A 26,717-nucleotide genomic window follows, 5' to 3' on the forward strand; every position below is an offset into this window, starting at 1 on the left:
AAAGAGGAAATTAAGCCTTGAAACACCCCACACACCCTGACAGAAATACCACTGTGCATCAAAAAATAAGCTTGCTGTCGTACATTCCTATCCCTAGACACCTGTCAACCAAAATGCTTTAATAATTTATGTTTTCAGTGAAGCCATGTGTTAGAATAGGCTTGATAAGAGCCCTATAAAGGTTTTTCCCTGCAAGCAGAATTGATACTGAGATGTTAAACTGTGGTACTGCAATAATGGGAAGGTGATTTTTCCCCTTAATTCTGCTTGATACTGTGCTTGTAAAAATGGTAGTGATCAGCAGTGTAGCTCAAAGCAATGCAAGAAGACAGAAAGCCTAAGCTTACTCTGGGGTGTGGGAAGATGCATCAGTGTGGGAATTAATAGGATGGAGTTTCCACAGCTTGAGAAATCTTGGATTTGCCTCTAAACTTTTGTTAAAATGTAGATGCGTCTTGTTCTTTTGTGTTAAGGTATTTGGTAGTGTTTAAACACCTGATACCTGACATCCGACATGCATGCAGACACACAGGGTGACCGGACTTGTCTGTAAATAGGGTACTTTTTCAAATCTATGTTGTATTTACAGATAAAACTTTTACATATCATTAGCTTAAAATAATTTAGAGTCGTATCTCATTTAAGAGGTACCTACAAATAATACAGTAACTTCAATATGCTTCTAACGTTTTTTTTGCATTTAGAACTTCCAACTTTGTTCAATGAGTTCTACAGTGTTATAGATATAAAAAGGTACATTGTAAAAAATCGTTATGGTCTTTTTGAAAAGGGTACTTTATAGGCTTCCATTTGTTTTGACGATATGTTACATTCTGAAATTGGTTTAACCTACAAAGTTCTTTACATCTTTGTTGCTTTGTATTTTAACACACCTTTGGTATGATTGCAGTATCTTTTAGCAGCTACTCAGATATTGTATGTTGTAGTGTAAGATTTGTCTTCTCTTTCCCACTTCCTTTTGCTTCTGCATTCTTTTCAATGAGGCTCCCGACTGAATATGAGAGGAACGGGAGATTTGAGGGCTCAAGGTGAGGGTCAAATTCTTGTTTAAAATGTTACTTAGGTGAGTTTGAACCTTTCTCCCCTTGATTATGTGGCACAGTGGCTTCAGGCAGCAGCTTTTGTTTCATGTAAGGCTTTGAAGCTAAACAAAGAAGCATTTCTGTCTGCAAAAGAGCTATTAAAGCACTGACTGAATTGATTCTAAACTTTCATCTTTCCTGTTGCCTTTTCCCTTGTGTGGTTTTTTTTTGTATTTTAGTTGTTACAAATTGGTGTTGTCTTGTGTGTAGGTAAGTGGTCTCTAGTGAGGCTGCAAACGTGTGGGATAACCAATGAAGGGTGATAAGATATTTCTCATCTCCAAAATCACAGATAGCTTAAGTGTATTTTTCATATTATACTTTTCTTGCAAAATCTGCATATTAAAAAATAGTAGAAATTATCAAACTTGTGCTGATTCTGCCAACTGTTTTCAAGTAGAAGAAGCTTTCAAAAATAAAATAAGCACTGAATAAATTTGCTGTTCCCCCTGCCCCCTTGCAGCCTTATTACATTTAAACCTTAAAGTTAAAACAAAGTAGTCTCTAATTTGCTCACTGAATTTTGTAACATCTGGCAAATCACATAGCAGGATTTGACAGCATAATCCTTTGGCTCTTTCAGTTACTGGAAGTCTCTCTAATAGAATGTAAAATTATGAAATAGGTTATATTTGAGAGAGATATTTATTTAGTTTTGACCCTGCTATCACTTTTTATTTAACTTTTTCATAATTACCTACTTAATGGTGGTAGAAAGAAACCATTGTGTAACCAGAAATTCATTACCAACCATTTTAAAGAGCAGCTTGACTTAATATTGTAAATGGAAGTCCAACATGAGACCTAAACTGTGTGGTTTGGGGTCAGTTAGGTTGGTTATTTTCTGAAAATATTTAAGCATGACCGTCAATATACTTAAGTCTCTTGTACTGAGGACGAGTATATTTGAAGAGGCAACTGACAGCGTGCAAAGATTCCTAAAGCAAATCTGTCACATTTCTTTTCCCTCAAAGGTCCGAATTGTAGTTCCTTCAGCAGAGTGACCACTGATGTTACTTGAAGTAGAGGAATCATTGCAAACTAGAAATTTCTGGAACGTTTCTTTTCATTGTCCTATATAACCGTGTTTATACATACCAAAGGAAAAGCTTTTTTTATTAAAAAAAAAAAAAGTTGCGGCCTCAATATTTTGTGCTTTATCTCGAAAACTGTGACAGGAATGGCAACCCTCTTATTTGCTGTTTTTACTAACAATGTTGGTGAGGTGTCTTACAGCAACTGCCAACACTTTCCTGTATTTCAGCCTCAAAGGCCCTTACTTGCATAGCTTGTAGCAGTGAAAGATTCCATTGCTTTATCAGTCGGTATTAAATTACTGACCAACTCCGAGACAGCATTTGCCCCCTGCTGCAGGTCACCCCAGTAGCCCACAGCATGGTGGGTCTCCAGTGACCATCTCAAACCCCCGCAGTGCAGGATGGCCCCAGTGACACCAAGCCAGCCCGCAGCTTGGCCGTGGGGCAGATGGTGGGTGACCCCTAGCAGGGTCCCCTGGCTTGGTCTCTTCCCTCCTGCTGGCATCTCCTGGGCTTGCCATGGGCCCTCCCAGGGCTTGGTGTCCCTCCTGCTGCGCTGGAGAAGGTGCAGAGGAGCCCCCAGGATCTTTCTGCATGGGCTCGTCCCCGTTGCGTAGGAGTGGGTGCCTCCCATGGTCTGGCACTCCCACTGCCCAGGCCGAATGCCCTTTTGTCACAAGCTGCCGCTGTTTGAACGTTCCAGAAACTTCTAGCGCCCAGCTGGCGTTTGAGCCGTCCACATGGCCCCAGAGTAGGAGTTTGAGCAGAACCTGCCTTAAAACCAAGTCGTAGGTGATGCATGTTGTTCTGCCTCCGCAAGGTTGTTTCCCTCACGCTCCTTACTGCAGTGACCTCCAGTCGTGTCACCCGTTGTGCCACCTCGCCTTTGTTTCGGCCCCAGCAGCTAATGCTTTACCTTGACCGTGTGTTCGTACAGTGGCGAGGACAGGGGCCTTGCTCGCGGCCGGGGCCTCTAGACGCTGCTCTGATGCCCGTAGTGCGCGTTGAGTGTCAGTTTGCTTCACTAACACGAGGCACGGAGCAGGTAGCTGGCCCTGCTGACTCGTGAATTCCTGTTTTTCAGCCGCAATGTAGCTGTGGATCAGAAGGACGAGAACAAGGAAGCCAAACCTCGCTCGCTGCGTTTTACCTGGAGCATGAAAACCACCAGCTCGATGGATCCCAATGACATGATGAGGGAAATACGGAAGGTCCTGGATGCCAATAATTGTGACTATGAACAAAGAGAGCGTTTCTTGCTTTTCTGTGTCCATGGAGATGGGCACGCGGAAAACCTTGTACAGTGGGAGATGGAGGTGTGTAAACTGCCAAGACTGTCCCTGAATGGAGTTCGCTTTAAACGGATATCGGGAACATCCATAGCTTTTAAAAACATTGCTTCCAAAATTGCCAATGAGTTAAAGCTGTAACAAGAAAAATAGTTAAGTTGTAAATTAGTTAGCAATTTCAAGTGTTTTTGAGAATTCCGATGGAAATGTATAGAATAACATTTAGGCAATAACTTCTGCATCCTTCTGAATAGTGATATTAAAAAAAAAAGCTGCTGAGCTGGGCGGGAGAGTTGGACTTTTTTATAAGTGCACTACAGCATTAAAGTTGCCTACTATGTAAAATATTACCCCTTCTGCTTTATTTCCATTGCTTCTAAGTCTTTGACAACAAATTGAAACACAGAATATCTTCATTTAAATATGCCTCCTGTTTGTGTGGACGTGTGAATGTACAGTATGTGTGTATAATATATAAAGTATTATATGTAAACAATTCATTTACAACATCGAGCTGTACCAGTACCTCTTTTTGGGCTAATTTTGGTGCTAAAAATTGAAATGGCCAAGGAGGAAACACTTGAGTTAATATTTAAAATAACTGAAGTGATAACCAGTAAATGCAGGTTTACAGTTCACTGCTGTGTTAAGAAAACAAAAAGTGTGTGAAGGGTTTGGATTTACGGTTGTGAACATTATTAGTCCTGTTTTCTAAGTAGATCTCATGAGATTATTAAAAATTCACTTTTACTGAGTAAGTCTTGCATTATATTTTACCCACCTATTTATTATTTAAGTCTGAATCAAATTTTTAAAATGTAGTTGATTTGTGCATTAAAACTTGGGTAAATGCTTCCATTCTTCCGCTTCTGCTGAACTGCTGAAGTTCTCTCTTTGTCCTTTTGGCTTATGGGTATTGATTGTGGCTGAGAACGCTTTCCCTTCGTTCCACTGCAGAACGGGCCTGTCCAAAAGGATGCGCCAAACGCTTTCTAGTGACTTTTTCTTTCAGACCAAGTTCTGCGCCTTAGGCTAGGTCAGACCGACACAAGGCACAAAAGGACTCACAAATAATGGCTGTATTTTGCTGCCGGTCGCCATGTCCGAGCTGGCGCCGCTCGGGGGTGTTGCTGCACGCGTGGAGACCCAAAAGTGGGAATCAAATTGGCTCCTGATCTCTGTTGTAACGTTCGACTCGCTGAAGTGCAGCCGTAGGCAGCAGCAGGTAGAACTCGCCCTTGCAGCTCTCACCTCCCCTCGGCCCCGGCGTTGCTGCGGGGGAACCCGCTGCTGCTCTTCTGACCGCGGTGGGGAACCTGCCCTTGGGGACTCTGATGGCCAGCGAGCTTTCTGTAGGACACGTGCTGCTCCGGGGCGGTCCCCACTTTCTAACCACCGCTGTGGTGAGCCGAATTTGATTTTGCAAACTAGAATGAAGGGTTTTCTTCATGCGTTGTTTCCTACTGATAGTCAGTTTATCTCATCAAGGACTTCTGTAGGTAATAACCTGCGTTATCAACTTTTTGTATTAATATTTTATAGTTATATTTCAGTGAAGCACTTAAGCATGTGCTTTAAACTGGAGCCTAAATTTGCATTTTAAATTTGCAGCGAGCTACCAATTATTCATAGTACACAGGCCAGATTTGACCTGAGGTGAAAATACAAAATCCTTAATATTTTGCAAGTTAGTTCTTGTGATCTGTGGTCTGTGAAGGCAGCAGACTTCCCCTCTCTTTCCCTGAGCATTGGTATTGATTATGCTAGTTTGAAGGGTAATCATAGTTGTTAAATATAATAAATATTCCTGAATTTGCATTTTATTCTCTGTATATTCTGTATCACGCCATGGCTTGGGAGCTCCAGATGCTGCTGGAGTTCAATTGGCTTTCAGTGCTCTGCCCACGCCTGTGCTGCTCAGTATATTTTTTTCCCATGAAAACTCCATTCTGTAATAGCAATAAGACATTTCAGGGCAGTCATTGTACTTTCTCAGGTGAATGGTCACCTATCCTTTCACTCCCTACATTGTAAGCACTCCTCCAAATGTATATTTTTTTCACCTGGCGGTGCACTTTGTGGTCTAAACTGAAAAAGTGTTCTGAGAAATGGTGTAAATCTGTATTTGATGGAAGTTCCAAAAGGTTTCATATTAAATGTTTTCTGAAATACTCTCTTCCTACTTCACCTCTTAAGTATGTAATTGTTCCTAGAAAGTACACCAGTATCATACTTTGGATATTTAAAGTTTGTACTTAAATATTTTTCTTAAAGTGTTCTCAAAAGGTTCTTTTCAGAGTAAATCTGTATTTGAGGTATTAAAAAATTAATTATTATAATTGGAGACAGATTTTCAACAGCTTCCTTCCCAAATGCCTTGTAGAATTACGAAGTTGCAAGAATATACCCTTGTTTCTGTAGCAGACTGCACACGTGCTGTTCAAGCCTCTAGGAGCTGCCTGGAGAGGAAAAAACTCTTTTCTTCAGGTCTCCAAACCAAAGATGAACTTCTTCCCAAGCTTTTATTTGTTCGTATCCCTTGTGGATCTGTGTAGGTTTATCAGCACCACTGCTGGTGCGACTCTGCAGAACTACAGCTGGGTTTTTTCTCTCCCTAAGACACAAGCTTTAAAAATAATCAGAGGTCAGTGTGTGGTAGCAGCAGGCCTGGCCGTTCCAAGATGCATGTCCAGCAACCAAAAGGTGTTTAACGGTGTGACTGGTGTCCTGGAACGTGTGGTCCGAGTGGTGTGTTGAGGGGGTTGTAATGGGCTTGTAGCTAAGTGTGTGCTTGGCTCAAACCCCGTCATGCGGCTCTGGAGATGTCTCTCGATTGCTGCGTCTGACAGAGAAAAATGTCTTAAGGTTTGGTTGCGAGGGGTTGACTGCTTTAAATAAATGTGCTGGAAGGTGCATACATTACAAAAAAATCTGAACACTGAGCAGGAGCAAACAAGCTCCGATGAACTTTTTTTCCTGCAAACCTTCCCTGTACATGGGCTTTCTAAAACACTTCGGTCTATTTGACCTCTTTACAAGGTGTAAGATCCTCAACCATATTGAGGAGCTGAGGGAGGTAGGTTAGAACAGCTTGTCCCACTGCTCTAAGTGTTTTGCTTACTACTTCTATTCAAGCTACAGCATCTGGTCCAATCTTAGTGGGTTCAAAGACTTTCAGTGCAGATTTGGGCAAGGTTCGCCTTTTTCTCTTGTATTAGGGTGAAATTTCAAGATCAAATACAGTGCGATACTGTATTTTTTTTTTTAATTGCAGCATTTTTTGTCAAGAAAGATTATGAAAAAAAAATCTGAAGTGAGTATCCACGTGTTAAAGAAATGAAGTTAGAGGCTCAGGAGTCCTTGTAGCCTTACGGAAAGATTGTGGCAGATCTCTCCAATTCAATTAAAAGCTCAGATCCACATGGGCCTGTTGGGATAATGTGTAAAGACTTTTAATCAGCCTTTCCCACAGCTGCTGTGTCCTACGCCTTGTTGTGGATTGCAATTTAATTAGGATCGCAGCCAACACAGAGAACCATTTTCTGTTAAGTCCGGCTCTGGATTTACAGCACATACACAACCGCTCCCAGATAAATCCCACTTGGGGATGTTGGTTTCGGCCCCGAGGGGCTCAGGAACCTCCCGGGGCAGGGACACAAGTGTCTCTGTATTTCAAGGGGGGTGTTTGGGTGTTGCCTGCTGTGCTGCTGTGCCTGTGTCCGCCATCCACCAGCATGCTTTTCTTAGCAACCTAAAGAGTTAGATATTTAGAGAATCTCAGTGGTAGATGCTATTTCTGTTATTTAGGGGTGCCATGCTAATGTAAAATTTTTGTTTTCTAATTTACATTGCAGATGTTTAGGAAATACTAAATACAGCTTTGGAAAGCTGATCCCACTGTAGATTAATGTTTAGATTTAAACATGTATATCTGCAATTTCCCCTATTTTCAACTGTCAATACAATCTCATTTCTATAAGCTTTCATAGAAGAGGCCTGGAGCTTTCCTGTAAAGACAGGTTCCCGTTGTTACAGAGCACTGGTGCTGCCAGTGAAGCCCCTGCTCTGACATTCTGATGAAGTGTGGTTGTGAAAATTCCGCGTTTGGCTGGAATTCTTCCCTCTGGTAGTGAGTTCTTTGCTTGGTTTCACCACTGACCATTACTCCATCGCTTCAGAGAAGAAACTGTTGTCCAGCAGGAAGAGACATGAGCTTTGGATAAAAGCTCAGCCTAGTGCAATTAATAAGAATTTTTCCAAAGTTATATTTCTTTATACCAAGGGGCCATCAGTGTCCTGTATTACAGTGGCAGTAAATGCTTAGAGAAATCCAAGAAACACAGGACAGATCTAGGAATTGTCTTTGTGTGCGCTCGTTACTTCTGACAAGCTTGAGAGCAGAAAAAAGCTAACCTGTCACCTTAGTGGTATAGCTTGATGGTTTTCATGTTCCGGTTTCTGCTGGTGTCAGTGTGCTACCAGGTCCTGCCTCCAGGCAAAGGGGCTGGGTGAAATGAGCAGATCCATAGGAGAGCAGCCTCTTCACCCAGCGCTTCTGGTTGAAATAGTACAGTATTTGAAGCTAAATAATTTGAAAGCCTGACACATTCCTGCGTAGCCTCATCTGGGTGTTCCTGCTCCGGCAGGAAGATTGGACTGAATGATCTTTTGAGGTCCCTTCCAATCCCTAACATTCTGTGATTCTGTGAAAGACCCTTAACAGGTCTTTTTTAGCCTTCTAATGTTGTATTAACCTTTGGTACAAACAGTGGGCTCCTGTTCCAGCAATAACTGAAAACAGAAGCTGTGCCTGTACCAACACTGTGAATCCTGTGAGTATCTGTTTGGGACACTGATTGCCAGTTGGCGGGAGTTCATCTTCACCTACAAGTGCCATTACATCTTGTGTGACTCGGCAGGTAAGATATTTATTGCAGGAAAAAAGGCAAAGAAGCTGCTGGTTGGTTTTTTGCTTGTGTGTGTTGAGCACTTGGAACTGTGTGTTCTGAGACTGGATGTGAAATTCCTGCCGAGTGGCCATGGTTATGGTTGCTGTGGGAACCACGGCATTGAATTTCAAGGCATAGAAATTTGCAGTGCTCATCCCGTTAACCCCTTCTGTTATTGTTAAATAGTATCTGGATGAAAATCAGAGCATAAAACCAAAATATTCGTGCACTTCGTGTTTCCTTGCAGTTGCTGATCACACTGGATATTTTAGGTGAATAAAATCAGATAATATCTCACCACAGAAATAATTACACTGAAACATTTGAGAATGCATAATTGGAAAGTAAAATGCTACTGGTATTACAATGGCACAATTTTCAATCATTTGCCTATCTCAAGGTAAAGTCCTGTTTGCTTGAGGTGTCTCTTACCAAGACTTAAGCTCCCTAAGGTCCCTGTAACCAACTACAAACAGCAAACTCTTTCTAAGCACAGAATTATTCCGCCCACCCCCAGCTTACCCAGCCAAAAGATATGAAATAAAACACTTTCACACGTGTTTCCTCCTAGATGGGAAAAACACCAGCCCGATAGGAGCTTGGAGATGCTTGCCAGCACGTGTTTTAATTGCCCCGCATCTGTGGTGCTCAAAGAAGCAGGAGGGGAGCTGGTGGGGTGATGCATGGATGGACAGATGGATGGATGGATGGACCAATGGTCCCTTCTGCAAGGAAAGACGAGCTGCAGAGCAACGTTGCAGTGTCTGCAGTGGCCACAGGATGTCTCTCAAATGCAGAAACACGGCTCTGGTGGGTGTCCATCTGGAGTATTTTTAGAAGAGAGCTCCAAGGATCGCTTGCTCCATGCAGAGCAGCGATTTCACGTCGGTTATCGGTGGTATGATGCACTCAGACAACTTTGACTTACCGCTAAAAGCATTGAGGGGAAAAATGCACCACAAGATATTGATGGAAGTTGCTTATTTTTCAGGTTGAAAAATACCTTAATGCTACATTTAACTTTGCATCATGTTTTCTTGCTTCGGGAGCTGAGGTGTAGTTAAATGGTCTTTAGCTCTGCCATATAAAACCTGCAGGGCTGCAAAACCCTTTTCTGCTCTTTGTCAAGCCTTGTCCCATCTGCTTTCCTAGAGAGTGACCACGTTGGGCCGCAGGCTTTTCTGCTCAGAAGGGTATAAGGAATATTGAATGTTTAAATTCTTTTTCCATCTTCTAAAAGAGTAAGAATAAGGGTAAGGAGTAGTGAATATGTAAATCCATTTCCGGCTTTTAAAAGAGTAAGAATCTTTGTTTTCCTGTTCGGAAATTTAATTAGTGAAGTTATTTTGCTGTTCACCCTTTAGTAATCGGTCTAATCAAGGCTGTAAATTGCAGCCAGCCTTTTCTGAAATAATCTGGGATCACTTGCCATTTATATTTCACTGTATTAAGTAACTCCAAAGCTTTATGCCTGGCATTTTCCATGCCTGCACTCTGTTTTAATCTTCAAACAAATCTCAATGCTTGTGCTTTGAGCAGGCAAGAAGTGAAACTTCCTTATTTGCTCAGGATTTTTTCAAATCACATATTTTGCCACAGCTTTCACTTCTATTGTAATCAAAGTTTTGCCGTCGGCGGATTAATAGTGACTGGTCCTAATATTTATTGCTGGGCTGTTTGGATTCAGCGAGTGGAAATGGAGGAGCTGTTTATTTTGGTCGGTCTCAGGCTCTTGGTGTTCAGGGTGAAGGAGCCCTGCGACTGGTCCCCTCCTCCCTGCAGTCCCAGGCCCATCGGCTGCCACCGAGCCCCTTTCTGCGCTTCCCAAGGTGATGATGCCCTGAAGTTTTGGTTGTGGTGGGAGTCACGCCGAGCAGCGTGCACAGGGCTCGTGGCTTCGTGTGTCTGGAGCAGCAAAAGCAGAATTTGGCTGTTGGGAAGTTTTGTTCCTCATCCCCAATCTGGGAGCAACCACCAGAGCAAATTCGTTGGATCAAATACATATATTTTAGTGGTTTTATCTAACTGACCCCTTTATGAACCACTCTATCCCTGGCATCTAGAACTTGTTGCTTCCTCCTTATCTCAAGAGATGAGCCTTGGCTGAACCCTTCTGTCCAAATGCTTCTGTGAGCTAAAGTTTGAATTCAAGAGTAAGTTCCTTTCTGAGGTCTTCTGTGATATCAGAGCTCCATGAAGCTCTCCAGACCAGGTCTGTAAGTGTTCTTCTGCATGGGGAAAGAGCACAAGTGCTCCAGGGTCCCCTGAAGCCTCTCAACGTGGGCCCTTGGTACAGAGCATGCCAAATGCAAAGGGATCTCCTCCGTGTTCATTTGCTGATGTGACTTTTCAGACTTGGGGGATAGTTTAGCTCAAGTAAGTGCAAGGCTGTAATGGATGGTTGAATTCAGAGCAGTCCCTAGGATGAGGAGAAAGGAGAGTCATCTCTTCTGCGTGACTTCGGTTCCTAGCTGCTTTCCAGACCTCTTGTTACGGAATCAAACACCTCACCAGAACGCACACTTAATTAGGTGTGTTCTGTAATGCATGCGGGGCCTGCACAGTGGTGGGCAACGTCCCCAACAAGCTGTGTGGGCTGTAGGTACCGATGGAACCAGCAGGACTGCCCTGTTGTGGTTCTCCAGCCTCCTCGCACCACGAGGCCTCCACGGGCGGGAGGGAAAGCTTGTCCTGGGTGTGTTGCTGGAGGGAAATATGTCCATTTTTCTCCCTGGTGGCCCTTTGGCTCTGCTTAGAAGAGACACTACAAGGAGTATTGTGAGGTGTGAAGGGAGGGATGGTGGAACTTACCCATGGCAGAAGAGGAGCTCAGTGACCACCACCTCCCGTGGCCCCTGGTTCGGGTGCATTTGTGTCTGGGGTGCAGTTACACCATTTCCCAGACCGTCCCATACTGTATTTATTGGTGTGAATAGCTCTTGGGGTAAAGCTGCAGCCCTGAGGGGTTGCATGGAAAGGCCTGTTCCTCTCGGAGCTCTGTTTTCAGGGGACTTGCAGGGGCATTCATCTCTGATCCATCCGCTGCCCCTGGTTAACTGAGCAGGCTCGAGCACAGGCGCTCGCGCACCGCGCATGGCTACATAAGGCTTGTTTCTCTGGGAAACCAGCCTAAAACCGTGACAGTTCACAGCAGGGACCAGATCTGACTGTCAAGAGGCAGCTCTCCTTAAAAGGTCATTTTTCAGGTCAGAGCTGTGCTGGGGATAAATCCTGATGGAATAGGGACGAATTCTGCTGAGCACAAAAGGGAGCCAAGCTCTAGTTTGTGCACCCAATAACTTGGGTGACTTAAAATACTAAAGATTGGGTCCAATTTTCTTTCTATTGCTGACATGATTAACTGGGTCTCCCAGGATGAGCGCTACGTAAGATAGATTATTTTTCTTTTCTCACTCTTTTACATCTGGCTAATTCTGCTGAAGAAGCACGGAAATGTGGAACCACCTTTGCAAAGCGGTAGAAGCAAAGGCAGTGACAAAAGCATTCATCAAGGATAAAAATAAAAAGGAGGGATGAGAGCCAAGGTTTATGGGGAGACATGCTGTTTATTTAACCAGCATCCAGCATCTCTCATTAACTTACTGTTACCTCTACATTACCCTCCCCTTCTGTCCTACAACAACATGTGAGAATGAAGAACGCTTCATCCGTGTCTTGTCTTGTCACTCAGATGATGCCTTTTTCCAGTTTTCTGTCTCAGATTCAGTAGCGCTCAGCATTTCACTGCAAAGCTGAGTTTCATTGATTTCGCAGCTGAATTTGAGAAAGGCAAGGGATGAAAACAAGTCCTAAATTTGGACTGAACTAAAGATAGACATGCTGCTAAATGGAAAACCAAAAACCTGGAAGTAAAGCTCTGGATCAGCATGGTACTGCAATGAAATTTGTGGTTATGCTGATGGTACCTGTTAGGCTTGCTGCTGTAACGAGCCCCTTTATCCTCCCTTAGGGCAGGTGCAAGTGTCCTGGCTGGGGACAGGTGGAGCGTGGTGGCAGTCACCTCTTCTGCAGTATCAGCTGGTTGGAGAGAAATGGGGCTTTGTGGTGCTAAATTCACTAGCGGTAGAGTAACCCTATGGGTAGAGCATTGCAGAGGAGGTTGGAGGCCAAATTCTGACTTCTGAAAGGGTCTGGCCCCCCCACTCTCCCCCAAGGGCTGTGTGGGACACTGCTGGGCTCTCCTCTCTCCTGCCAGGAGTGCTCAACATTTGCAGCTTATTAGAGCAAGGAGTCTATGCATGGAGACAGAAAACGGTAATTTCTTGCCCTTACTTAGCAAGTCTGAGCTACACCGGCCTGCTCCAGCCATTGCTCGGAGAGATCTACCTCTACACAGCTTTAACCTGCGGAAGTCCCATGGCCTGAGAGGTGGGAGACTATGACTCGGTTTGAAAATGGCTTCCCACAGAATATAGGAAGAAAAGTAAGGAAGCAAAGAGGGTGAAGGTGGTGCTGGTCCATCTCTGTTTTGGGTTCAGTATTACAGAACCACAGAGTGGCTGGGGTTGGAAGGGACCTCTGGAAATCATCTAGTCCAACCCACCCGCTAAAGCAGGTTCACCAGAGCAGATCACACAGGTGGGTTCTGAATGTCTCCAGAGAAGGAGACTCCACAACCTCTCTGCGCAGCCTGTTCCAGTGCTCTGTCACCTCAAACAAGTTTCTCCTCATGTTTAGATGGAACCTCCTTTGCTTCAGTGTGTGCCTGCTGCCCCTCATCCTATTGTTGGGCACCACTGAAAGGAGTCTGGTCCCATCCTCTTGACATTCACCCTTGAGATATTTATAAACATTGTTGAGATCCCCTCTCAGCCTTCTCTTCTCCAGGCTGAACAGACCCAGCTCTCTCAGTCTCTCCTCTTTGCCAACAGCTCCAACATTTTTACCAACGCCTGCTCAAATTTGTGTGTACTTTTGGTATGACACCCAAATCTTTATTGAACCCTTTGCTGAGGCTGGAGGCGGGTCAAATCCAGGAGCTTCCATTTCTCTGTGTCCACAGCAATGTTTTGGAAACAGTACTGTCAGTCAGTCCATTCAAATGAAATTACTCCAGTACTGGAGACAGCTCTGAAGATTACAGCAAACTGAGCATACAAAGATAACGCTCGTTGCCGTAACTTGCCCTTTCTTAACGACTGTGCGGACAAGCATACTGACACAGGCTATCTTCAAATGTGGGTTATGCTGGCAGTGACCTCTTGTGCAATACTGGCCATGCCGAGCTGACTGTGCTAGAGAAGGTTTTTCTGGATGCCTTGCACGCTGCTGCAGTTCACCATGAAGGGGCCGGGCCCTATGGGTGTGTGTAAGTGCAGTACAGAAGAGAAGGCACCCCCAGTCCTGACGGTGATTATCTAAGCTGGAGTACCTGATACTTGTGTTCGCGCCAAGCTGAAAGGAGAACTAAACCTCTTCTCCAGGCTGTGCCTGACACCCACACCACCACAGAGCACCCTCCAGCCTGGCTCCTCGTGCGAGGGCCAAGGGCTGAGGCATGGGCAGCCCCTGCAACAAAGATGCTCCTTGTGCAGCTCAGGGGGACCTCTGCCAGCTCCCTTGCATCTGGATGGATGACTTGTGCCCTTTTAGAAATTACTGTATGTGCAAAGACAATGTGGTCACCAGCAAATCTGAGCTCCCAAACCAGTTCTTCAGTTCGTAGCACGGCAAGCTGTCTGTACTTGCGTAGTGTTGTACAGTTTGCTGTTGAGCCTAAAGGGCACGTAGGCTCCATTCCCCATGTTTCTGGGGCAGACAGCAAAGGAAATGAGGTGTTAAACCCAGTAGGAGCAAGAACACAGCCCTGCTCAGCCTTGATGGCATCAGAGACAAAAAGGCCTGCCAGCAATCCTACTCACCAGCTGCCGTGTGGAAAATCCCAGAGTGGGCTCAGATTCAGGAAAAGGTACTAAAATCTGTCTTTGCGGGTGACAGGTCCCTAAGTAGGCCACGTCCTGGGGCAGGAGACTGAGCAGAAGTGGAGCCGAGTCCAGAAGTTGAAAGGCTGGAGTGATCTGATCTCTGCTTCTATTCTGTTTTCAAGTAGGTAGATCAATAGTTGAAAATAGAGCAGCACCACCCTCCTCCCAGGCATGGCTGGAGGAGTGGGTCAGTTTTTGGGACAGTAATTTGTTGTTCCTTCTCCCTGTTTAGTGCTTATAACAAGGTCCCCTCACACTGCACCCCTCCAGGGCAATTCCCATACAACCTCTGCATGGGCAGCACCGCTGCGAGGGTCCAGCCTGGCAGGTTTGTGTGCGTACCCACGAGAAATAACATCGCCCACTGACACATCCCACTGTAATTGTGGTTTTCCACCAAAGAGCACCCCAGTCTGCTGCCATCTTACCCCTGCATTAGCAGCCGTGGATGGCAGGGGTGGGTGCCGCCCCAGGGTCGACATGAGCTGGAGGGCGAAGGAGAAACCGCTGCCTGATCACAGTAAAAAGCCTCTTCCTATCTTGGCTGGTTTCATTTCTCTTTTCTGACCTGAATCCAGGCTGGGTTGGGGCCAGGACACTTTCTAGCCCTGGTTTCTTACCTAATTGCTAGACCAACTTCTCCTTTGGCTGGCTGGATGCTCTTCTGCTGGCCGGTCCTCAGAAAAACCTTCTGCATGGGTCAGGCTAACCCAGTGCGAAAGAGGAAGGGAAGGTCCTGACCTCGCGCAGGGGGGAGCAGGGCAGCTTGTGCAAGTGTCTGTCACAAGGCAGGAAGAGTAGGAGTCAGATTTTCCCAACTCTCAAGTTAGATCTCTTTCTGGCCGCTGCAATGAGTGTGGGTAGGCTGACATGTAGGACAACAAAAGCTCTCTGTTGGTAGATGTAAGCACAGTAGTTTGAGAAGGTCCCAAATCATCTTCTTGCCAAAGTAAAGTGATAATTTTTCACAGTGTTGTGAGAACTTTGCTGAAATTTTCTCTCCTGGAGAAGAGAAGGGAAAGGGATTCTCAGCATCTGAGGATGCTGTCAGGAGGACCTTGAAGACTGTATTACAGTCACACAGCTCAGCAAAGAACTAGGAGGAGGCATAATTCACCAAGCCTGTGGTTATTTCTCCTGTGCACAAGCAACTGCTGTCCTTTTTGGAGGTCATAAATATTCACAGTCAGCTCAAGTGGATGGTCAGCCAGTCCTTTCTCTGTGGAGCCAGAAAGTCTCTCGAATCCTCCCTGTGAGGAGCTGGTATGTGTTTGAAGTGGCACTGAAAAGGGCTGTTCATCTCATCAGCAGCCATGGCCAGAGCGTGGCTGCCTGTGTCAGCTGGACCTGAGATGTCCCATGCACATCCCAGAGTGGGAGCTGGAGGATGTATGCAGAAGTCTCCCTGGATGGGAAACTGGGACCATCTCACCACCACTGCTGAAGGAAAGAGCAACCTCTTTTGTGAATCCCTTAGCCTTCAGCAACTGAGAAAAACTTTGTGCTGGATCTTTCTTAGACTGTCGTACGCTTGAATTCAAGCAAAGTTTTCTCCCTTGGCAGAGGGGGAGTGAAGTCACCCTCTGGTTCGGTGCTAGCCAGGAACGTGGTTGCTCTCCATCCTGCCACAGCTCAAGTGGTTCCCAGGCTGGCTACCAGCAGGCCATGGCTCTTGCCCTGTCCGTGACCGTGGTTCTGCTCTCTTGGGCAGCTCCTCCCCACATGTGACGTGCTGCAGACGATGTCCCCAGAGGATCCAAGCGACGGAGCATGTGTTACTAGGGAGGACAGGTCTCTCAGATGCCTTTTGAAGCCTCTGAGGTCTGGGAGTGGGCAAGGCTGAAGTAAGGTGTTCCTGGAACAGGAACATGCTGGAAATCTGGAGGAAAAATGGTTATGGAAATAATAACAACAGTGACAATCAGAATAGGTGGGATCGAACTCAACACAAACTCATTTCTGTTTTTCTGGAAAAAGTAATCTGGGATGAGCCTGCGCCCCTCCTTGCCTTTGGGGAGCTGAGAGGAGGAGAAGGCAGGAGGGACAGAGGTGGCTTGGAGCAATGGTAACCTGGCTGTGCCTGAGCTAAAGACAAAGCTCGAGCCCTTGGTGTACATGTAGGGAAAAGCAAGAGAGCTTATTTCCCCACTCACTGCTCCCAGACAACATCAGCTGTGGCTTTTGTGAACCTCTGGGCCAAGCTGAACCTCAGCGGGGTGAACATGTCAGCAGAAACTCTACTGCTTTGCAGGAAACATCATGTCACATTTGACCACATTGAGCTTGTTGGACTCTGTGATGACAGTAGGGACCATACGTAGTTTAAAACAGGTCAGCCTCAAACTGCAGGAACTCTTGGTGGCCCTGGGTTTGTGTCCTGCAGGTGGAAGGTCTGGAAACACAGTTCCAAAGGTGAGCGAAGACCCATCTGCAGCCTGCTGCTGTGGAGCCAGACTGTGTTTGGAGAGCGATGCAGTTGGAGGTAACCAAATTTGAGACAGTGAAGGGCTGCACCCTGCCTGCTGGCACCATTCAGTCATGGCCAGTGGTGGAGGCAGCCTTCACCACCTGCCAAGGAAAGTGTCCCTGAGCTCAGCCCAGATGCAGCTGGATGCTGGGGTTCCTGATGGCAGGTGGGCTCGTGTGCTGCGGCTGCCCCTCGCTGCAGGCAGTGCAGTCACCTGCTGCCACCTCCTCCTGGCTGGTGGCTGCCCAGCTGACCTCTCCACCCCCCCAGCGTGGAGGCTGTCCTGCAGGACCTTGAGGGGCTGGTGCGACGTCCCCCTCTCGTGGGCTACATTCTTGTCACCTCGGAGTGGTGTTCAGGCTCACAAAGCATCACTCAGACCTGCAGGTCTTGCAAGCCTGCACTGGTGGGGGCTGCCCCAGGTGGGGTAGGAAGGGGTGCCCCAAGCCCATTTGGGGTGAGGACTCAGTTCTTGGGACCCCTCAGCTCTGCTGCAAGCACCCCTGGCTATACCGGCAACACCCTGCTGTGTTTTAGAGCTGCACCACTCACAAAAGGATGAGCATCCCAGAACAGACCTCAGGTCCTCATGAGACTTGCCAGGGATTTCTGCTGGGCTGCAGCTTCCAGCCTGCGTGAACATCAGCCCAGCCAGAGATTAAACAATATCCTTTAATAGGAACAGCCAGGCACCCATTTCTAGCGTGAGCAAGGAAGAGCATTCCCCACTCAGAACACGCAGGCAGTGCCACGGCTGCAGGGGGACGGGATGCCCTGATTTGGAAGTCTCTTGCTTGACCCAACTACTCGCAAGGCAGCTGTTTCCTGCGCTCGAGCCAAGTGAGGGGTTTTTTTTAATTTAGAAGATTCCTTGCCTGCTCAGCATGGAGCAGGAGTGAGAAGATACCAGCTCACACTCGTGGCCTCTGCCGAATGTGACTGTGACCTACAGCAGATACGGGAGGTACCACCGGTTTGTCAGGGCCCCCTGGGCACGCCGGGCTGGCGCTGACATTTGTGGGGCTCCAGCATCACTCCAGTGAGACAGAGCTGGCCCGGTGCAGGGGCCGCACTCCCTCCCAGGCTTGTGGGGTTTCTCAAAGGTCACCCCAGGGCCCTGCCAGGGGGAGACCCCTGAAGGGGCTGCTGAAACACTCCCCAGAGCAAACAGGAGCTGCATTTAAAAATAAGGTGAGAAAACAGCCAAGCCAGAGGGAGTCACTCCTGTTTCCATGAGAATTTGGGAACACAACTTGCCAGGCCAGTGCTGCTCTGGCCCTGGTGTTCTGACCCCACATTCGCCCCGCAGGGAGATTTCCCCCTGGATTTTCCCTGATTTGACCTCCCTTTCCTTATCAGGGCTTCTTCAGGTGGACCTCACTGTGGTACCCACGCTCTGCAACCACTTCTGCTGCCACAACCCCTCCCATGTTGGCAAAGCGCCACCACCAGCACCCCAGCATGCAGGATGTGAGGGGTCCCACACCCCAAAATGGCCAAAACGTGGAGGACAAAGCCCAGCACCCAGAACAGGGAGGTGGGTGGGCTGTGGACCAGGAGTCAGATCCATCTACTAAAGGTTTTATTGCTGCCAGTGCTTGGGTTGGCTCAAGGGTCTGCCCTGAGCTGGGCTGGAGGGTGATGCCCCCTTTGGTTCCCTCCCTGCACTGGTGGGAGGTGACCTGTGGGGGACACCAGGGTCTCCAGCTGCCAGTGCACCACAAGGCTCTTCGCCTCCGCTAATGTGCTTTTTTTAGGCTTTTCCATTCCCAAGAGAAACTCTACAGGAATTTTCTATTTCTGCAGGAGAGGCAGTGGGAAGAGGAAAGGTGGATCTCTCTTGAGAACTTTGTACTTTATTTTTACTTTTGTTGTTTATTTGTTTTGTTCTGTTTTGGGGGTTTTTTTTGTCGTTGTTTTGTTTTTAATCTTGAGGAAGAAACAAACTAGAAGGGGCATACACAAAATCCAGCTCTAGCTGGGACAAAAATACTCAATCAAGATCCTTGCCTAAGGCTGTGAGTTTGTGCATGAGAGAGACACTCAGCTAAGGAAGGACTCTGCATCTCAAACCATGACTTTTTTTTTTTTTTTTTTGTATATTCCATCCTGAGAAGAAGGGTGCCCAGGTTAACCCTCAGCTCTGAAGACGGTGAGCAGGAAGGCAGAGGACTACGTCCAGGAGCCGCCTTGGCCACCCTCTCCCCAGCCTCAGCAAACCTGCTTCCTCCAGACTGTGAAATGGGGCTAGGGACACTCTCCAAGGGTTGGCTAAAAGCCTGAATGATGCTTGCTAAAAGCAAAAGCATACAAAATACTGTTAGCACTGACTTGTGTAAGCTGAAGAAGCGATCTTGTTTTTATTTGCAAGCCAGAGCCAGGGGCTTCTCCATTGTTGATGCCCCCAAAGCTCAGCCTTGGAGGTTTCCCTCTCCTGGTTAGTATCACATACCTCCCCAGTGGAGTGGTGGCAGAGGTTTTTTCTGCCTTGCAAAGGAAAGAAAATACTGTCAAGCTTTCAGCTGCTTCTAAAATATGCCTTAGCTGCATGCTTCATGCCGAGCATAAGTGCTGTTGCTTAGATTAAATATATATGTGTTTCTTCTGTTCTTCTTGTTTTCCAAGGATCCCACAGTCTCAGTGTGGCTTAATAACAGCAGGTTACCTTCACTAAAGGTTACCTTTTCCAAGAGGCTCATTTCCAGGTCCCAAAATATCTCCAGCAACAGGTCATTTGGAAACGGCAGCCGCTCGGCCGGTGTGAGCACGGGCTGGCCGCTGCGGCCGGCTCGCTGCCGCCGTCCGCAATCACCGCTGCCGGCACTCCGGGGTGGTTCTCAGTGGGGTGGAAGGACAAGAAAGAACATGTTGAGAAACAGCAAAGGGAGAGTTATGTGCCAAGTTCAGAGATTAGTGGTTGGCTTATGAGGTTTTCCCCTTAAGCTCAGTATTAAGTAATGCTAAATGACCTGCATTAAAAATCAGAAGGGAGGATTAATAAAGGCTTAATGGTGGATGTTTGTGTTTGAAAGTGTCATGGGACTAAGAGTGCCGGCAAACAACAAAGTGTTTCTCCCCTCGCTGGTACCCACTGGAAGATATTTCTTAGAATCTTAAAAATTGTTTTACCTTCCTAGTTTCATGAGTCTTTTTAATAACTGTTCCCATGCCCATTCAGCCTCAAATAACTCTTGGCTTTATAAATGTATTCCACTGTTTCTCTATATCTTCTTGATGTGTTTATTCCAAATCTCTTTTAGGTAATCTAATACATGATTTTTGGTGGTTCCTACTCAGGGTTGGCTTTAAGTGAAAGTGAGTAAACTGAGCTGAAAGGCACATCAGCTGGGTATTTAAACAAACCCTAGACAAGGTGGTGTCTCACCAGAGAAGTTGCTCTTGGTGGAGGCTTCGCTCTTGAACTGAGTTGTGTGAAAAATCTCAACATGGCCATGTCAGTGACAAGTAAAACAGAAATGATTGCAAGGGAGGACAGTGCGCAGGTGCCCCAGGAAAGTAATGGCTGAAAGGATATGTTGGCTAAATACAAAGACATGTCATTGCTGGCTTCGGCATTCATCATATAAAAGTATTTGGGAAAGATACACTGGCCATCTGCTGTCTTCTGCCTCTCCAGGGGCTCCAGGTGACCCTCTGCTTGGTGTCATTCCTCATCAATACTGCTTGAAGGCTGATCCTTTATTCCTTATGAGGAAAAACAAAATACAACTTTTGTCTGCTGTTAAAACTGTGTTTTATACTGCATGCATGGTTCTTCCCAGCCAGGTGTTCAGCAGTGTCATGCCCAAGCACCAGGACCACCAGAATCAACTCTAAGGAATGTTGAGGGGAGCAGAAGGGGACTGCGCACAGGGGTGCTCAGCACCCAGTGGCATCCTGGTCCCCTGAGACGGGAGAGAGATGCGACATTTTGCTAGCAATGTGTCGTGGCACCAGGGAGTGATGCACAGACTCAGGTGAGCCCAGGGCTGCGCCCCAAAACAGGCAATCCCCTCACCTGTGTGAGGACACGGGTGACCACCAGTATGAAATGCTGCCAAGCATCTGCAGCCACCAGTGGGAAGAGAGGCCAGATGCTCCAGGGGAAGCAGCTGGGGCCAGACTGTCCATTCCCCACGGGGTCTGGGACCTCGGTTTGTCCAAAATTGAGGTTATTGTCAGGAAGTGAGGCACATGAACGAAGGCAGAGCCCAGTGTTGCCCCAGGGACTCTTCCGCTCTGACAGACGCAGAAACCAGCCCCCCATACTGGGAATGCTGCTCCACAGCAGCAAGCGGCAGGTCTGGTGGGGATGGACCTTCCCTGTCCCCTGCTGAGGTTGTCCTCATCACCTTGTTCTGTCCCAGCAATGACACAGGCTGCTGCCGGTCAGCCGAGGCAGGCAGCTCCCCTCACGCTAAGCTGCAAGGTCTTCATGCTGCTGACAAGTCTCTTTGCAAACCACAGGGTTTATTGCAAATAAAAACCGTCACCAAAAAAAAAAAAATCTCCCCTAAAAAAGGAAAACCACCAAGTAAGAGAAAATGTGTAGCTTATGGCTCTGGATTGGTCACATCCCCCACTTGCTGGTGGTGAGGTTGGCTCAGCCTTTGGCCTGCATGAGCCCTCAGCCCCGACCCACTTCATAGCAGCCCACAGCATGAGTAAGTCCAAATGAGCACTTCAGGGAGATGATAACTAGTGGCCAGTTTCGCTATTGCACAAGGGTGGCTGAGGCTCATGCAGGGTGTGATACACAGCAGCTGCTTCATTAGTGAGCTTCTCAGCCCTGCAGAAAGCTGGAGGGTACAAACCCCACTGGCCTCAACCTCTCCTCTGTCTTAATGCAACCACAGGTGCCTTGCAGCCAGAAATAGTCTGTATGGTCACCTGCGGTGAGGGACACCGGCCAGGACACAGCCCTTTGGGACATCACCGCAGTGAGGAGGTGCAGCATTCCCCAGAACTTACCTCCTGTTGCTGGGATAGGGCTTTGCGAGAGTTTGAGTGGAGACAGTGAAGGCTGGACCTTCTGGGGTGCTGTAAGAGCTGGCATGAGCTGGGGAACCTTCTCTGGAGACCTGGTGCAGAATGAGGAGGTGGCCATAGCAGCCAGGGGGCACTGAAGCCAAGCACCGGGGCGGCTGAGTGCACTGTGGCAGTTGCACACATGTCCATGCATGTGTGCATGTCTTGCACTCTCACCTCTGCTCTCCTCTGGCCTCCTGCACAACTGTAAGAAACCCTCAAGCCTCTCCTGAGGTTTTCAGCAGCGCGAAATAGCTAATCTGTCAGTTCCTCATGGTCCTTTCCACCCTCTAGGTAGGTGCAAGGTTTGGAACAGTGCTGGGACCCCACCAGCCACTCCTCCATGGGAACAGAGAGCACCCCATGCCACCCACCAGATGGAGGAGAGGAAGCAGTGCTGGCAGCAGCAGGTCCCCTTGGCCGGGCAGGGGGGACATCCCAGAGGCAGAGGGAAGGTAGGAAGGCAATTATTCCAGCTCTGGGGAAAGATCATCCTCAAGACGCTCAACAGTGTTTTGCCTTAAAACATTGACTTATAAAAAGAAAAAAAAGGCATCACTCTCCGACAGCGAAGTGCTGGAACTCTGGGGCCATGAGCACTCCCATTCATTGCAATCCTCTTCTCACGCACAATCCTGGTATCTCTGTAGCCGTCTCTCCCCAGACAAGTCCCAGCTCGAAAGCTGTTACAGCAGCGATGGTGTCCTAATGCCCTTTGCTGAAGACAGCCCACCTGTGCATCTGCGTGGTCCCACGGCTCTCCTGTTGTCCATCCCCACTGGAGACCTCTCCTCTCGTGCCCATCTGGACATGTTCAGTCACTTGCTACCCACGTGTCCCTCCAGATCAGCTCTGCCAGCTTCCCAGCCACCGCCAGCCCGCTCTGCCCAGCAGCCCAGGAACATCGTCAGCCCAGGCGGTGATTAGTGATGATTCAGGGGATTTCACCACAGCCGTGGAGGGAGACGGGCCAGTTTCTGTGGGTGGACGCAGCCTGGCCCACGCTTACTGAAACACCAATTTTCCTGCCTGAGATGACCTCACCACCCAGTGCCCTAAAACCATCTCACTTGCCTCTCGCTGCTGTGGTCCCTCCTGCTTCATCCCAGGCCAGTGAAGCAGGAGGAATCCCTGCTGTGCCGGAGCCGGTGCACGACCCCCATCAGCTCCCACGGGCAGGGCTGGTGCTAGCGCTGAACCTGCCCTCAGATTTCCCTCCGTTTTCACTGCACTTTGAATATGCAGCAGTGCTTGAGCTGAAAAAAAGTGCTTTTGTGTCCCAACAAAACTGTCCTAAGGGCATGTGCTAACCACCCTGCCAGACCAGCCTAGGGAACATGGGGTTTCAGTTGAGATAATTTGCTTATTTTCCAATCCAGGAAAGCTTTGCTGTCCTCGAGTGCTACCATTAAACATCATCACAGTAAGTCCCTGCAAAAATATAAGCTGACACTCCCAAGGTCTCCTCAGCACAGGTGATTCTCAGTTTTACTCTCTGGTCATCGATAATGGACATGGAACAAACAATCAGACTGCAGCTGTTGGCCAAACCTCGCACCCACCTGCACTAAACACAGTGAGAAGCCAAGGTCTTCACAAAGATCTGGGGCTTGCATGTGTATCATCTGTCAAATTCATTTTCAGTTCTGGTTTTATTCTGAAATTGCATCACAGAAAGCTTGGGGTTGCCTATGCTGTATTTATAGCAGAAGCTTTAGACATTCAATTAAAAGCTCAACATTCATATTTTACTGAGTGTTACCCTTTCTATCCATTTTCCCAGGTGTTAAGTGTGAGACATTTTGCCCTTTGAAAGTTTATATTCATATATATATTAAAATCTACATATATGTGTATACATATAAATATACATATGTATATATATGGTTTCTCATAGTCTTACTCACCGGCTGGAGGAGAAAAACAAAATTCTTCGGTAGGTTTGGATGCATCTCTGTTTATTTTTACCCTGTCTGGTAACGCAGATTTTCCCCGTTAACTGCCGATCCCAGCCTGAGCCCACGCTGCCAATTTAATTACTAAACCCACCCTGTGGGTGTAGTAGATACGGCTTCTCACCTGATGCACTCGTTCTGGATCTATGGAGCTCTTGAATTAAAAAATAAACCAAAGACGGTCCTTGAGAAGGCAGGGGAACCCCGTGCCTGCAGCACAAACACCTCTGCAGCCCAGGGCAGCCCTCGCGGTCCCATGCAGCGGCCGCTGGGGCAGAGGTGCTGCTGGGAGCCCAGGGCGAGCAGGCTGGGCCTCGAAATGGAGCTGGAGGGAGCTTGTGTAATTTCTGTGTAAGAAAATAAACCCAAAGGCTGAGAGAGTTGGGGTTGTTCAGCGTGGAGAAGAGAAGGCTCCAGGGGGACCTTATTGCGGCCTTTCAGTACTTTAAAGGGGCCTGCAAGAAAGATGGGGACAGACATTTTAGCAGGACCTGTTGCCATAGGACAAGGGATAATGGTTTGAAAATAGAAGGGGGTGGATCCAGGCTAGATATAAGGAAGAATTTTTTTACAATGAGGGTGGTAAAACACTGGCCCAGGTTGCCCAGTGTGATGGTAGATGCCCCATCCCTGTGGCATCCCAGGCCAGGCTGGACAGGGCTCTGAGCGACCTGATCTGGGTGAAGATGCCCTGCTCATTGCAGGGGGTTGGACTGGATGGGCTTTGAAGGTCACTTCCAACCCAAACTATTCTATGATTCTGTGTCAAAGGCAGGGGAAGAAGGTCAAGTGATGCAAGACACCTGATCCTGATTAGCCTGTCCTATCAACATCTTGTGGGGTGTCCTCCAGCACTGGGTTTCACTCACCCTTCCCTGGGGATAAATAAACCTGACAAAGCACCAGGATGGTGGAAAAGTGCCCTGTCCCACTGCTAGAGGGCTGGAGAAAATGGTCACCCAGGCTATTTCCAGTTTTATAGTTGTGAGTTGTCAAGGAGAGGAGGGAAGGCAGGCCAGCGAGAGGAACATGGAGCAGCCAAAGGAGCCTGCTGGCCTGCTGCTTCCCTAGGGGAAAAAGAAAAGCAAACAGGAGATTAAAAGGCTGTGATGCAGTCTCCATTCCCAGAAGAGTGCCCTGCCCACCACGCTACCACACTTTTTGTGTGGGTGGAGAAAAAAGAAAAAAAAAAAAAAATCACCCAAACTCATGCTCAAGCTATTCCACATTGCATAAAAATACGGTAATGTTCATCTGAGGACAGGCTGGAGCCTAAACCTCCTCCCTCCCAGGTGGATGCTGGAGACATTAGGCAACAGCACCTTGGGGACTGGACTAGATGATGTTTTGAGGTCCATTCCAATCCCTAACATTCTGTGATTCTGTGATTCCCTTTTCTTCTTAGCCTAGTGGTGGATTAATTACACTGGGCAAAATGGAATGCTTGCAGGAAAGCATTGCCCTGTCCTCGGCTGTGGTTGGAGCTGAGCTGAGCCTAGCTGCAATGAGCTGAGCCAAGCCAAGCTGAGCTAAGTGAGGATCCCCGGCAGAAGGCAGGACCTGAGCAGCAGCCTCCTGTGCCCCAGGCAGGGGTCTTGCTGGGCATCCAGCAGATAAAACCACCCTGCTCCATACTTTGTTTTCATGAGAAGAGTCACACGGCTTGGCTAGCTTGTCCCAGGAAGCAGGAGCCTCCCTGGAGCATCTGGACCTCCTCACGAAGCAGCCGCCCTGTCCCTTGCCTTGGCTGGGGACATAAGGGAGAGTGCAGGGAGCCTGCCCACTGAACTCAGGCCTGGGAGCTCCCCACAGCATGGCAGGGTGCCCAGGGTCGATGTCATAATGCTGAGCTTACCACCATCCTCCCTGTGGCTTAGTCCACAGGCGGGTGAAAGACCATGAATAATTTTCCAGTAGATAGCACGGAAGGGGAATAAAGAGCATTTATGGGCAGTCTGCTGCCAGAAAATGTAATGTGAGAGGTAAGTGGTTTCCCAAGCAGCTTGATTTCTTGAGTAAGGACCCTGGGGTCCCAGCAGGCAATGTGGTGCCAGTGCCACACGTGCTGAGAGGGTAGGGGACGGGGCTGAATGACTGCAGCCAGCACAGGCAGGGCCCTGCGTGGGCATCGCCGTGCCAGGGCTGGGCAGCGGCTTCCCAGAGGAAAGCAGAAACCTTCAGAAGAAAAACGAAAAGACAAAAAGAAATGCCGCTGGAACACGTTGTAAAACCAGGCGTGTTCTGAGTGCAAGCTGGCAGCCGAGGGACAACGTGCTAGCCTGAGCAGGATGTGTGACAGCAGCAAAAGGGGACAACACACGGCCCATGTCACAGCTGGCAAAGCTCAGCTGCTCTCCCCAGCAGCAGGAGGGCAGCCAAAGTCACTGTTCCCCAACCCGCAAGTGAGAAAAATTCACCTGAAACTCCACGGGAAAGCTCAGAAATGCAACACACTCCTGGATGCTCTGAAGGGTTTCCCAGCCCCTCTCCTCCCCGGCTCATACCCCACACCATCAGCACTTTTTTGGCCACCCAAGGAGCCCATGTGGCACTCCAGGCTTGGTGAGGAACAACGCCACCACGGCTGGGTGTGATGCAAAGCATGAGCTCACCCATCCAGAGGGCCTCGCTGGCTCCTGCGTCCTTCCCAAAAGCCACACGGGGTGGGTGGCTCCGCCAGCAAGGCTGATTGCAGTTCCCCTGTATAAAGCACAGCAGCCACTGCTGACGTCCCTCTCCTCCCCTTGGTTTCAGACCGAGGCACCCCGACATGTGGCAGCTTGCTGTTGCCCAGCACCATCTCAGGTGCTCCGGATGACCTCCTGTGTACAGCTGCAGTATCTGAGCGACCCACAGGGCACAACGGTGAGTAATGCTGAGAATCAAACCAAAGCTTTTAAGGTGAGGGGGTGGGAGGTTTAATTTCACTCTTGATCACAGGCTT

At 48.0% G+C, this 26,717-nt stretch overlaps 1 protein-coding gene and 1 long non-coding RNA gene across 14 annotated transcripts in view; both read left to right on the top strand.

Annotated features, from left to right (window-relative positions):
- The window catches only part of MARK3 (microtubule affinity regulating kinase 3), a 63,315-nt gene extending 59,128 nt beyond the window's left edge, over nt 1–4,187 (top strand). For 7 of the 13 annotated variants that reach the window (XM_065838229.2, XM_065838230.2, XM_065838231.2 and 4 more), the window contains 2 exons: nt 1,005–1,049; nt 3,225–4,187. In XM_065838229.2, coding sequence (XP_065694301.1) covers nt 1,005–1,049; nt 3,225–3,570 — 391 coding nt within the window. In that variant the 3' untranslated portion in view covers nt 3,571–4,187. The remainder of the gene's footprint in view (nt 1–1,004; nt 1,050–3,224) is intronic. The other 6 variants (XM_065838232.2, XM_065838233.2, XM_065838238.2 and 3 more) reach the window with 1 other exon arrangement.
- Nucleotides 4,188–7,912: 3,725 nt separating this feature from the next.
- LOC139828142 (uncharacterized) lies at nt 7,913–20,489 on the top strand. The gene is made up of 3 exons (XR_011739451.1): nt 7,913–8,348; nt 8,950–9,188; nt 18,908–20,489. It is a non-coding gene; the product is annotated as an uncharacterized lncRNA (long non-coding RNA).
- The last annotated feature ends 6,228 nt before the right edge of the window (nt 20,490–26,717 follow it).

Source organism: Patagioenas fasciata, chromosome 5 (genome assembly GCF_037038585.1).
Source record: "Patagioenas fasciata isolate bPatFas1 chromosome 5, bPatFas1.hap1, whole genome shotgun sequence".
NCBI lineage: Eukaryota > Metazoa > Chordata > Aves > Columbiformes > Columbidae > Patagioenas > Patagioenas fasciata.